The sequence below is a fragment of the Pteropus medius genome, unplaced genomic scaffold (genome assembly GCF_902729225.1).
Source record: "Pteropus medius unplaced genomic scaffold, Ma_sr-lr_union100, whole genome shotgun sequence".
NCBI lineage: Eukaryota > Metazoa > Chordata > Mammalia > Chiroptera > Pteropodidae > Pteropus > Pteropus medius.
The window spans coordinates 1021146-1035584 of record NW_024348533.1 but is presented as its reverse complement, the minus strand read 5'-3'; the positions used below and the strand labels follow the sequence as shown (position 1 = coordinate 1035584).

The 14439-nt window shown below is 32.2% G+C and overlaps 1 protein-coding gene across 3 annotated transcripts in view; it reads right to left on the bottom strand.

Annotated features, from left to right (window-relative positions):
• RAPGEF6 (Rap guanine nucleotide exchange factor 6) overlaps positions 1 to 14439 on the bottom strand; it is a 151797-nt gene that overhangs the window by 101447 nt on the left and 35911 nt on the right. For all 3 annotated transcript variants that reach the window (XM_039879999.1, XM_039879997.1, XM_039879998.1), the window contains exon 5: positions 13025 to 13094. In XM_039879999.1, the coding sequence (XP_039735933.1) occupies positions 13025 to 13094 (70 nt within the window). The remainder of the gene's footprint in view (positions 1 to 13024; positions 13095 to 14439) is intronic.

Sequence of the window (14439 nt, the reverse complement as noted above, 5' to 3'; positions counted from 1 at the left end):
AAGAATGCAACTTTAACCCAAACCTCAAAAAATTCCCACGTCTAAAGTTCAAGACATATAAACTCACGTACAAACATATCAAAAAAACCCCAACTATAAAAAAAAAAACAATTATGTGAGCAAATAAGACATGATGAGCAATTATGGACAGAAAAAAACCAGAATCATACTTGCAAACATTCTAATACATTGGAAGTACGAGAACATACAAAGCAATAAAACAACAACAACAAAAACTTCAAACAAACAAACAAAAAACCTTGAAAACAAGCAGGAGATTGTAAACAGCAACCAAGCAGGTAAGACTGACCAGAACAACAACAAAAAAAACTGCTCCCCAAATGCCCTTCCCTTCCTCCCCACTGCCAGGCTAGCAAGCAATAACAAGCACTAGCAGTCTCCATTTGGAAGAGAGAGGAGAATACTAAGGGAGATCTTGTCTGAAACACAAAAGCACAGGGAAGGCCTAAAACTGAGGGTGGAACACGAACGCTTAGGAAAATGTTCCAACAAATCAGTCCCAATCCTAACCTCGAAGTAATCTAGAGGAATTTGAAATCACTGGTGCACTGAAGGTAACCATAACAAAAAAATCCAAATCTATTTCACTTCTAATAGAAGAGGTGTCTTCATCTCCAGGCCCAAACACTGTCTATCCTCAGTCTTTATTGCTATACACACAATATCTAGCATTAAATCCAAAATAATGTCTCACATAAAAATATAAAAGGGGAAGAAAAACATCAACAATCCACTGCTGAGAGGAAGCAATCAAGAGAGCAAATCATAAAAATTAGAGATGATTCTGGATGCTGAAGCATCACAAGATTTAAAGCAACTAAGATTAATACAGTAAAGACTCAGTAGGAAAGGGGGACTATGATAGATGAAGAATTTCAGCAGACATAAGGAAAATATTTGAGTAAAATGAAAATGTGAGAAACAAAAAATGTGGTGTAGAGATGAAGAATACCTTTGATAAGCTCATTAACAGATTCAAGCCAAGTGGGTCAAGAATCAATAAACTTAAAACATAGGTCAAAGGAAATTACCCAAACTAAAAAGGAGAAAATAAAAAAGAAAGTAAAAAAAGAAAAATGAATCAAATGACATATTAAAATTTAAGTAAAAAGAGAATTAGTGAATTGGGGAGAGCCAAAAAATTAACATAGTATGTAGCACCAAGTCAGGAAGAGACAGAAAATAAAAAAGAAATCTTAAGAGATACAGAGGATAGGATGAAAAGATTTAACATATATCTAAACAAATTTCAAGAAGGTGATAATAGAAAGAGGAATGAGACAATGTCAAGAGAAAATGACTATTTTTTTGATTAAAATACCCAAAGCAGCCCAACAAATCCACAGCAGGATAATTAGAAACTACAACTATAAATTCACAAAGGAATGATAAACAAAAGACTTAATACAGCCAGAGGGAAAATATAGATCAGCTATAAAGAAAGGGCAATTAGATTAATAACTGACTTCTCAAAAAACAATGGATTCCAGAAAATAGAATGTACTGACTGTGCAGAGGAAAATACATTCTTCTAAAACTGCAATCACGGCAAAGCTATCCTCAAGGAAGATGCAAAAATAAATATCTTTTCGGGCAAAAAAAAAAAAAAAAGGAAAAAGGAAAACAATACGCCCAGCTGAGATGTTAACCAACAAAATTTTATCTAAAAAACAACCTAAAGGGTGTACCTCAGACATAACACAACTGTTACCATAAGTAAAATCTTAGATGCAAGAAAAAAATTAAAAACAAAAAAATGCTAAGTACAGGGTTAAATCTGAGTAACGACTGCATAAAACAATACAAGAAGGCAAAATTTATAGAATAAGTAAATAGAACTAAAATTCTGGACAATTGCAATTATATTTGGATATAGTCACCAGCATTAAACTTGCATAAGCTTCTCTACTTATTAACTTCAGTTATTTTTAAGTAAGCATATAAAAATAGCTGGAATTAGCATAAAAAATATAGACACAATATCTAAAGGAGTGTAGTAGAGGGAGGAGTGCAAGAAGAGAATTTACTACAAAAGAGCAAAAAATAACAAGGGAGTAAAAAAAACTAAACAAATGCAAAGCACATAATGTGGTAAAAGTAACTCAAATCTGTCATTAATCATAACGAATGTAAATTCAAGTCTTTCTAGGTAAAAACAATCTTATACCAAAGGCAGAAAGAGATAATAGTCCTCAAGTAACTAAGGCTCACAGAACTTGATACAAAAACAGAAGAGTACTAGAAATTAAAATTATAGGCTAACATCACACACTAAGAAATAATGAATTCAGAATCTTAAACTTGGTTATCAAATTAGGCCCAGAAAAAGATAACAAATACCTCAAGTCAAACTTTTACTAGGAATGCAAGAGTAGTTTAATATTAAGAAAATTTATCGATGTAAGTCATATTAAGAGATCAAAGGAGAAAAAGGTATAGATTACTGTAACAAGTGCAGGAAAAAGCTTTTGATGAATTTCAGTATCCTTTGCTGAGAAAAAATTTTAACAATATTTTTTGATACTCAAAATAATCCCTTTAAGTTATTATGAACTTCTGAGAGAATCCCAAGTTTTTGATATTTCTTTGCTTTCTGACACAAGAAATCCCAGTCAAATATATCTCCCACTCCACATACATGATTTATATATATTAACTATAATTACATATATTTAATTACCTATAATATGTATCTATACACACACACTAAACTTTAACCATACCGCCATCACTACTAAAAATAAAGACTGCTGACACTTTTCATTCTTATATCCCATGAGAAATGAACAAACAAAATACTGTCTTTTAAAGTCACCAGAAATAATAATTCTTGGTGGAATTATACCAACAATTTTATATATATTAAATTTACTTCTTTTGTCGAGATTACATTTTTTCTCCTTTTTGAATTAGTATATAAAAAAATTTAAGGCTCCAGTAGCTTTTTTCCAGGGTTTTTTTCCCTCTAGTTCCTGTTTTATTCGATTATTAGGCACAAAACAATATACCATATTTAATAGTATTTTTCAATGGGCTCTCATTAAACTTACAAGTTAACCTAAGTAAAATTAATATCTTTATGATGGTTATTCTATATTTAAGAACATGATATCTCAATTTTTATTTTTTGAGAGTATTTAAAACTGTCTTTGGAAATTTAACTTTATGAAGTATTTTATGTAGTTATTGTAAATGCATTTTTCTCATTAATTGACCTATTAATGTTATAGGTCAATTTCTGATCCCCATAAAAAATCTGAGATTTTCATATGGATTGCACAAAATATTACACAAATTTGGAGACGAGTTATGTTATTTAGATAATCAAATTCATCTTGATTCAGTCTAGGAAGATTGTATTTTTCTAAGTACTGGTCCATTCCTTCTAGGTTATTAAATTTGGTGTTAAATACTTTTTCATAGTATTCTTTTATGATCCTTTGTATTTCTGCAATGTCAGTGGTAATTTCCCCTCTTTAATCCTGATTTTGTTCATTTGTGTCCTTTCTCTTTTCTCTTTAGTGAGTCTAGCAAGGGGTTTGTCAATTTTATTAACCTTCTGAAAGAACCAGCTCTTTGTTGTATTTATTTTTTCTATTGTTTTTTTGTTTTCAATTTCATTTATGTCTGCTCTAATTTTGATTATTTCTTTTCTTCTGCTGACTTTAGGCTTCATTTGTTCTTCCATTTCTAGTTTTTTAAGATGAAGCATTAGCCTGTGTATTTGGGCTCGTTCTTATTTTTGAGATAGGCCTGTAATGATGTGAACTTTCCTCTTATGACTGCTTTTGCCGTATCCCAAAAGTTTTGATATGTTGTACTATCATTATCATTCGTTTCTATCTCTTGATCTCTCTGTTCATTTCTTCTCTGACCCAGTTATTCTTCAGTAGCATGTTGTTTAATCTACATGTATTTGTGGTTCTTCCTGATTTCTTTCTGCAGTTGACCTCTAGTTTCAAAGCGTTATGATCAGAGAATATGGTTGGTATGATTTCAACCGTCTTATATTTGTTGAGGCTATCTCTGTGTCCCAGTATGTGGCCAATTCTTGAGAATGTTCCATGTGCACTAGAGAAGAATGTTTAAGCAGCTGTTTTGGGATGGAAGGCTCTATAAATGTCAATTATAACCAGTTGGTCTAATGTGTCATTTAAGGATGTGATTTCCTTACTGATTTTCTGTTTGAATGATCTGTCCATATTCGACAGTGGGGAATTTAGGTCCCCTCCTACGACAGTGTTTTGGTCTGTTTCTCCCTTTAGTTCTGTTAGTAATTGCTTTATGTATTTTGGGGCTCCCTGATTGGGAGCATAGATATTAATAAGTATTATGTCTTCTTGGTGCATAATTCCCTTTATCGTTATGAAGTGTCCCTCAGTATCTTTCTTTACCTTTTGTATTTTGAAATCTATTGCATCTGATATTAGTACTACTACTACTGCTTTTCTCTGAATGCCATTTGCTTGAAATATCATTTTCCATCCTTTCACACTGAGTCTATATTTGTCTTTGGAGCTGAGATATATCTCCTGGAGGCAGCATATAGTTGGGTTTTGTTTTCTGATCCATTCTGCAACCCTGTGCCTTTTTATCGGTGGGTTCAGTCCATTTACATTTAGGGGATTATTGAAATATGAGGTCTTTGTATAGCCATTTTATCTTTTGCTTTCTGGTAGCTCGGTGTTTCCATTGCTTCCTTGTCCTTGTGTTGCTGTTTTCTTTATTTTGGTTGGCTTTTGTGGGTTTTCCCTCTGGTTCTTGTTTTATGTTATATGCTTCAGCTGAATCTTGTGTGGTTACCATTACAAATAAGAATATATATACACACACACACATACACATACACACACAGTCGTCCATTTTCTTCTGTGCATGCCTTATCTCCATTCTCCTTTGCAAATCTGGATCTCTGAATCCTCCCCTTTTCAGTCATTGTTATCTCGATTTGTCCCTATATATGCTGAAAGTTCATTACTAACTTGCTATAGCAATTCTCTTATTGTTCAAGCTTATAATACCCTGTTCTTAGTAAGGGTTGCACTCCTCTGCTTCTATTTGCCTGATAGTCATTTTACTCCTAATTATGTTTTTTACTTTTTCTCATTTTGTTTTAGGTGAGCTGACCCCTTTCACTATTTCCTGTAGTGCAGGACTTGTAGTGGAGAATTCTCTCAATTTTTTTTATGTCTGGAAAGGTCTTAATTTTTCCTTCATATCTAAAGGAGAGCTTAGCTGGGTACATTAATCTAGGCTGGTAGTTCCTTTCATTTAAGTTCAAATATTTGATTCCATTCCTTTCTGGCTTCTAAGGTTTGTGCTGAGAAGTCCGAAGATAATCTAATGGGTTTTCCTTTATAAGTTACCGTTTTCTTCTCCTCGGCTCCTTGAGAATTCTGCCTTTGTCGTTGATTTTTGATAATTTTAATACAATGTGTCTTGCTGAAGGCCTTTTTGGGTTGAGATAATTGAGTGTTCTGTTGACTTCTTGAATTCCAAGCTCTAGTTCATTCCTTAGATTTGGGAAATTCTCATCCACTATTTGTCTGAAAATACTTTCTAGTCCCTGCTCCTTTTCCTCCTCCTCGAGAATGCCCATTATTCTTGTCTCCTCTCCTAATGGTATCAGCTAGGTCTTGTATTTCTTTCATTATTTTTCTTTCTTCGGTTTCTCTCTTCTTCCTGCTGATTTATTTCTAGATTTCTGTCTTCGATATCGCTGATCCTTTCCTCCATTTGGTCGACTCTATTTCCCAAGCTTGCTATTTCATTTTTCAACTCTTGCAGTGTGTTTTTATCTCCAGAAGATCTAGTCTTTTCTTTTTGAGGGTTTCAGTCTGCTCATCTAGCTGTTTTTTCAATTCCTGAAATTGTTGATATGACTCGTTTCGGATCTGAGTTTTTTCAGAAGCACCATGTTGAATTCTGTCATTTAAGTTGCATATTTCTATGTATGTAAACTTATTTTCTGGAGATTTTTCTCTTCCTTTCTGAGATGTCTTGTCACCTTGGTTGTTCATGGTGTTTAATGGATTATTTTTCTGCCTGGGCATTAATGGAAATGTATTCTGCTTTTTTTTCCAAAAAAAAAAAAAAATTTATTATGTAAAGGTCTCCCTTTAGCCTGCTGCAAAGAGGGCACTTTTCTTTTGGTTTCCAGTAGTTGGCGTCTAAGCCTCTTGGATCCCTGCCACATAAAGCCTTAATAATGCCTTTTTCTTAAAAACATTTAATCACGCTTGCTACCCTTAGTTTCAGTTCCTGTCAGTGTTAGCAACAGTTCTGGTAGCGTTTGCTCAGATTTCCCTGGTGACCTGTGGTGTTCGGTGTCAGTGGCTAGGGGTTGGGAACTGTGGCTCAGCCTTGGTTTTCCAACCATGGCCGGTAAAAATCAACTATTGTTTTTCTGCCGTCCCACTTTTCTGCTTTCTGACCTTTAGACTGGGCCCTGCTGCCAGCTGCATGTAACTCATAACTCTCTCAGGCAGGGCTATTCAGGGGAATTCCCCACATCTTTTCTCCTCCTCCTCCTCCTACAGTTAGCTCTGGTGGCTGCGAGAGGCAGCTTCTTTATTTCTCCCAGTCCACCGCCTGACCCCCACCTGGTGTTCTGACCTGTGGTAGGTCTTATGCGCAGATCCCACGCTTAGATGTGCTGGTGTGCACTTTGGGTGTTTTTTGCTGAGTTTTAGATGTTCAGCTTGTTGTTTCAAGGGAAGAGACCTGGGGATGTCTCTCACTCTGTCACGTTTCTCCAGACCTCCCCTGATTACATAATATTTTAGGATTTCTAAATTCATTTTAAAAATTGATCTGTAATATTGCTTTTGTGTAATGTCCTTGTTAGGATTTGCTGTCAAAATTAAACTGGTCTCTTCCATGTTTTATGTCACTTCTCAATTTAAAAAAATTAAATTGGGCTCATAAAGAAGGAAAATTATTCAATCTTTTTTATATTTACTGTTAGACTTTATGCCTTCTTCTTCAAATGTTTGCAGAAATTTGCCAGTGAAACCATGTGGGTTTGAACTTCTAAAGGATCTATAATTACAAATTCCTTTTCTAGATATTGAATTATGTAGATTTTCCATTTACATGTGTGTGTGCCTACCAGTTTGGGTAGGCTATGTTTTTCAAGAAATTTGACTATCTAAAATTTCAAAGTTATTTACTTTAAATTTCTCATAATATCCTTTCTTTAATTATTTTAATGTTCATTAGTTCCATAATAGTGTACCCTTTCTCACTTCTGACACTGGTTATGAAACATGTTTTCTTCTTGATTATTTTGACAGAAATTTATCAATTTTATTACTCTTTTCTAAGAACTTTTGCCTTTGTTGACGCTCATGTGCCACTGATTTTCCTATTTATCATTATTATTTTGGGGGTTCTAATTTGTCACTATAGTTTGCTGCTAATTTTCTGATGTGGATACTGAACTTACTGAATGTCTGGCTTTCATCTTATGAGGTTTAAATTGCTCAGCAAGAAAGGCTTACACTGAATTTCACTTTTTGATATATCATCTTCATTCAGTTCAAAATATTTTGTCATTTTCATAGTGATTCTTCTTTTACAAGCGATTTAAAGTATACTCCTGAATTTCAAAAGCTGTATTTTTGTTCCAATTGTGTTTTTGTACCTAATTCCATGGTGATCAAAAACTACAAACTAACATTTTAAATCTTTATTTTTTTGAGATGTTTTATGTTCCAGCATACGGTGACCTTTTAAAAATATCCTGTGTATGTTTGAAAAGTAGATGTATTCTGTTGGTGATAGATGTGGTGTTCTCTATATGTCTTTGTGTGTAGATTCAAATCTTTTTCAATTTCTGGTGAATTTTCTTTGAATATAGCTTTAAATATTAGTTACTTTCCATTGAGTTTTTTTTCCCTAGGACTCCAAAATTATCAATGTTATACCTTCATTGCCTATCTTTAATTTCCACTATTTTCTCTAATACTTTTTCCCCTAACTTTGAGATATAACTGACATTTACATAACATTGTGTAAATTTAAGGTATATGATGTATTGATATGACGCACTAATATACTGAAAAATGATTACCACATCTTTAGTTAAAATCTCAATCAAGTCACGTAATTATTTCATTTTTATGGTGAGAATGTTTAAGATCTGTGGTTCTCAGTAACTGTGAAGTATAAAATATAGCATCTCTGACACTTTTTACTTCATTTTTAAATCATTTTCCTCACTTGGCTCTTTTCCTTCCTTTCTTCAATGTACCTTATTAAATTTTCATTCGAGTCTATTCTGCCTGGAGTGCCTTATAATTTATTTGTTTCTAAGATAATTTTTTCTTGGTCTTCGATTTCTTTACTGAGTTCATACTCTTTATTCCATTTTCTTTTTGCCCATTTTCTTGGTTTTCTTGATTCTATGTGTGTTTTTTTATATCTCAAATGCTTGACTGAATATACATAACTCTTTCTGGAGTACTATCATAGTTTGTCATCTTCATGGTTGTTTTTCTGGGCGGGAAGAAATTTCCCAGAGTTGGTGTGTAATTAATCTCACTTTCTTATATTGTAACAGCTATATATGGATTAATCTTCCCTTTTTACCTTTTTATGGTTAGAATTTTTTTTTTTTTTTACAAGAGTCCTACTTTAACAGCATTCTTTTGTCAAACACTTCGAATTCCAGATAGTTTAGGATACTTTTTTCTTTTTGTTAGCTGGTGGGAGGGGTTATAAGACCTTGATATATTTTTTAAGGCAGAATCTAATTCTTTTATTTTAGCAAAGACAGCAGAGACAAAACACAGAGAAATTTAGTGGTGAGACCTTGATTTTGTGTTCACTTTTTCTTGTAGGAACCTAACTTCCCCATGTGTATTTCTTTTCTTCTTTAGCATGTAAATGCCAGAGGGAGCTTGTTTCCTTTTTACCTTTTGTCTTAACCTTGAAACTGTGCATTTGGAAGAATACTTTTGCAAATCACTCATAATTTAAAATTACTTCCCTATGGTCCCTGTTCTGATCTCTACTCCCACCCCTCACACACAATTGTAAACTTAGTGCAAAACTGGTCTTTCTGTCAGTGTAGGTCAATTTCAGGTCCATTCGATAGCTTCCATCTTCTGTGTTTTCTACATATCTGCCTGGTTGGCCTCTGCTCACCACAAAGCCTTACTGAGGGTTGGGAGTAGAGATGGGAGTGTGAGAGCTCGTGTGTTGGGAACTGGTGGATTCTGTTTTTATTTAGAATTATTTTCAAGTTTGGGGATTCTCTGTCTTCAAGTTATATGTGCACATGGTTTTTGTGTAGATACCTTTTACTAAACCTTCTTGTAGAGTTCTGCATTGTTTTTGAAGGAAATATTGCAAAACCGGTAGTTAAGTTGTTATTGTCTTTGGCTAACCAGAAAAAGTAATATTTAAAAGTTAAATTAAAATAATGACCTAGTAAAATTCTGTAAAGCAATACAGATTAAAAGATCAATAATATTGTCATGGGGAAGGTCTTTCTAATAAGCATGAGTCCAAACCAAAAGTCATAAGAGGAAAAAAAACCTATAGATCAAATACCAGAAAATTTGTTTTAGGTATTAAGTTAAAAATGATAAATCTACAGCCTCTTATAAACAAAAACTTTCATTTATTTACAAATGTAAAGCTCATATGAATAAGAATCCACATAGAAAAATGGGCAAGAGATATGAATAACAAGGAAAACAAATCCCCCATAAAGCATATGAGAATCTACACAAGTTAAAACAGGGAGATTTCCATATATATATCAAGATGACTAACATATCATGTGATCAAGAAGGTGTTCAGTAACAGGCATTCCTAATCACCAGTGGTGTTATCCAAATTTGTACAAATACATACATAATAAAACCATTTGACAGAACTTATCAAAATAGTAAATATGTACTTGTAAACATATATACACTCAGATCAAGCATTTTTATGAATTCTAAATAATTTCATGTAAAAAAACACACAAATATACCAAAGATTTATACTGGTACAAAATGTTAAATACATTTTTGTGTTTCAAAAGACAAAATAATAGTGAATAACTAAAAAAATAAAAAACAAAATAAAAAAAAAATTAAGATTCACCAATATGATGAAATGACAATAAAATCCTTCAGAAATCTCAGAAATAATCTTTATCATTTTGGGTTATTTTCTCCTATAACTCATAAAGCATTTTAAACTATGCTGATCATTAATAAAATGCAATTTTTGAATTTAAACATTACCAACCATAAATATGTATACAAATATGCAAATGACTTGATGTCATTTTTGGTAATTTAAAAAATTTTATGTATACACATGCATATTTTTTGAAACATTTGAGTATAAATTGAATAGAATGTTTCTTGACTCCAAATACATCAACATGTATTTCCTGAGAACAAAGACTAGGTGTTCATAACCACAGAAGTTATCAAAATCAGAAAATTCAGTATCTAATCTTCAGTCCATAATCGAATTTCATCAATTGTGTCAACGTCATTTATAGTTATGCCTTCCTCTCCCTCCAATACTTAATAAAAGATTAAGCATTGCATTTAGCTACATTTTTTCTCTTTTAATCCGTGTATTTCCTGACAATGGAATATTTTAAGAGTACAGGCCAGTCAATTTCTAGAATGTCTTTGTTTTGTCTGATAATTCCTAAGGATTAGATTCAGGTATCCATGTCTGACAGGACTGTATCACAGAGGTGATGTTTTATCCTTCTCATTTAATCAGATCAGGAGTAGTAAAATATCAGTTTGTGTCCATATTGATGGTGGTAGCAATGATTTTTGTTACAGTGGGTATCCTCTATGTTTCCCCATCAGAAATTTGATACTTTTTCCCTTCATGAAGTTTGTGGAGAGATAACTCTGAGACTATAAGTGTTCTGTTTCTCATTAAACATTAGCCACAAGTTTTACCATTCATTAATGCTTTTCTAGCTTAACCAGTCCTTCCATATTTATTAGCTGGCATTCAGCTATCAGGAAAAACTTTCCTTTTCCCTTCCCCTTTCCCTCCTCCTATCAGTAGGACTTACAAATTCTTATACATGGGGGTACATTAATTACTATAATTTCTTATTTGGATTCCCAAATTGTCCCAGATTGGTCAACATAAATTTCTTCAATCTGAAGTTTCCTCTGTCCTTTTGCCTTGTCTCTCCAATTCTCAGATAGTTCCTTATTTTACAGGGTAGGTAATGGAAATATTTTATATGTTGTTAGGGAGGTAGGTTATAAGGGATATGCGCTTGTAAACTTAATGTACACTTAAACTGTATGTATATGTGTATGTTAATACTCTAGCTAATAGTGCTTTCTATGATGTTATGGGCAAACAATTCTTAAACTACTTTATGTGTAAGTAAATATATTAATAACAGAAACCAAGTTTCTCATTGTTAGAGAAAGGACGTACAAATAAGCAAAGAGGGAAAACCAGGATAAACTCTGGGTTTTAAACATAGATAATAGAGGGTGGGGGTGGGTGTGCGTGTGTGTGTGCGCGCGCGCGCGCATACTCTCAGACATATTTTCCAACTCTGTCCACTGACAGGCCCTAATAGCAATGAGGCACCTGGAGCAATAAAAAAGAAAACCAAGCAGCCAAATCTCAGTTTCTAAATAGTATTCTTTACTAAAATCAAGTAGTTTGCCTTAGAGAAAAGGCTAACTCCAGGTTTGGGACAAGGAAAGTAAAAGATTTCTCTTTAATTTAAAAAGTAATTTAGTATTTAAATATACTGAACTACACATTTAAAAATGGCTAAGAAGGTAAATTTTATGTTAAGTGTATTATACCACAGTAAAATAAAACAACAAAAGCTCTATGTGATCACTACAGTAAAAGCACTACTCTTTTTTCACAAAGTATGAGAAATATAAAATACATCGATGACAAATAAGAAAATCAGTATTGCCTGAGGTAATTTTCTTGCCATGTTCCTCAGTATATTTGTTTAAAAGGGAGAGTTCTGAGGCCTTAATAGATAAGCCATACCAACCCTTAAATAGACATAAAACAATAGATAGTCCAAGCCTTGAACAAACTTGAATTCAAGCATAATTCACTGAATACTTACTATACAGGCAACTCTGCTGAATTAGATATACTCTTTGCCTTTTAAATTAAAATTCAGTTGTTTTTTAGAAATACAGGACACAGAGTTCATGATAATGTAGATGATCCAGTTTGGGGAAGAGAAAACAAACTATTTGAAGATATCAGTCTGACTACAGCACCATAAAATGGAAAAGTGGTTTAGTTTTAAGCCCTGACATTAAAATGCTTCATTAAGAATTCAACCTCACTTCTCAATAGTTTAAATAAAGTCAGATGATCATCTACATGAGATGCCAGTAGGACAATGAGTCCATTCAGTATAAGCTATTTTCTAGTAAGGTCATCTCAGAACAAGGTAAATGGGAGTTATGTTCTAGATTCTTCTAATGCTAAAAAAAAAAAAAAAAAAAAAAAAAAAAAAAAGTCAGATTTCCTAAAGTTATATCAACTACCTAGCTTTCTTAGGAAAAAGTAAATTATTCCTTAAGTATATTCTTAAAGTAAAACTATTAAGATCTAAACCATTTCTTATTTGGATAGAATTGTGTTTTTTCTCTTTTCCTCAAGTCAAGAGCACAGAATATGGATGTTCAAAGATTATTAACTACATTAAAGAGAAAAGAGAAAACACTTGAAAAATCAAGGTCCCTTTTTAAAGTCCTTAAATTTTCTGGTAGGAGTGGTAAAAGAAATTACCAAATTTAGAACATGTTATATGTAATTACATCACGTTTCGAATTCTCTCAAGGATCAAAAAATTTAAGTTGATGAAAATGTATCAAACTTGGTAGATGGTTCTGATGCTATTTAATAAAATATTTAAACACTCATAGTAATGGAACCTCCGTGAGTATTTAAAAGCCTACTACATTTAAAGTTGAAACTGAAGCATATCAAAAAACAATTCAGCATTCTTTAAAGTTCTTACCACAATCATTTCTGAAGGCTCTAACACAAGACAATCACATCCTCTTTTTCCTCCAAACTGCTTACCAAAACTATAAAAACAGAAAAATAATTTCTTTAGCAAAGGTTATAAATAAAATATATCAATATAGGAAAAAAAACGAACAACCAAGAACACCTAGATGTTAATCAAGAAATTCTGATCCTATCACTTAAGTCTCTTTAAAACAAAACAAAACTGTCCACTTATCCAGATATAAGTGATCAACACAGTTCTATGTGAAAATTATTTAAAAATTTCTGCCTTTAACTAGTCTCATATGGTAAATTAAGGTAAAAATACACCTAATATAAACCCACAATTATGGAATACTTTATAAAAGTAAATTATTATAGTATTTTGGGAGCAGTATCAGAAAACAGATATAAACAACTTTAAAAATATTCGCATTTGAATATATAAAGAAATGTAAGATATAGAAGTGATTCTTTAAAAAAATAGCATTGGAGCTACTGGCTAACTTTTTGGAAAAATTAAAACTGGATGAGTACTAAAAAGAAACTGTATTTTTATATTCTTCATCTGGGAGAAATTTCTAAGCAAATCAAAAAGGAAAGGGAAAGACTGATGTTTTCATTTTAAAAGATAAACTTAAGTTTTAAAAATATACTTGCTAATCATATGAGATAAAAGGTTAACATACTAAATATGCAGCGTGCACTTAAAATAAGTTATAAAAGCAATGTAAAATATTAGATAAATGAAAATCAAGTACTGTGGCCAATTATACAATATATAAATAAATTTTATTCTAAAAATAATCAAAGTTAAAAAATCACTAATAGTGCAAAACAAACAAAAAAATAAACTTAAAGAAATACAAAAATCATTTGTAAAAAAAGACTATATAATTTTATTATGGACTAGAAACAGGACTTGAATGAAAGAACTGACATAGCATGTACTTTAACAAAGAAGCTCAACGTTATAAAAATGTTATTTCTCCACAAAGTATAAGGTTATGTACGAATATAGTTTATAACAGAATTCTAATCAAAATCCAAAATGAAATTACTTTTGAATAAATATATTACTTTTTTTTCTTAAGCAGAACTGTTTTTTGTTTCCCCAAACTCTTATATCATCTAATCTATAAAACAATTAAAAGAAATTACAAATTTGCTTTCATACAAAATGGAATAAAGGTACTAGATTTACTCTTCAATCTGGAAAAACGAGAAAATCACACAAAATATATAAAATAACAGTTTCAAGACATTGAATAACAGGCATGACAGGGCTGTGATTCCTAAGAGAGGGAACTTAAAAAAACTAATAATCCATTTCACTACCTACTGGCAATCTCTAGGCTACAATGCACAGGAAAAGCCTAACAGAGCCTGGCAATCTCATTAAATTGAAGAGATAGTTGTGGG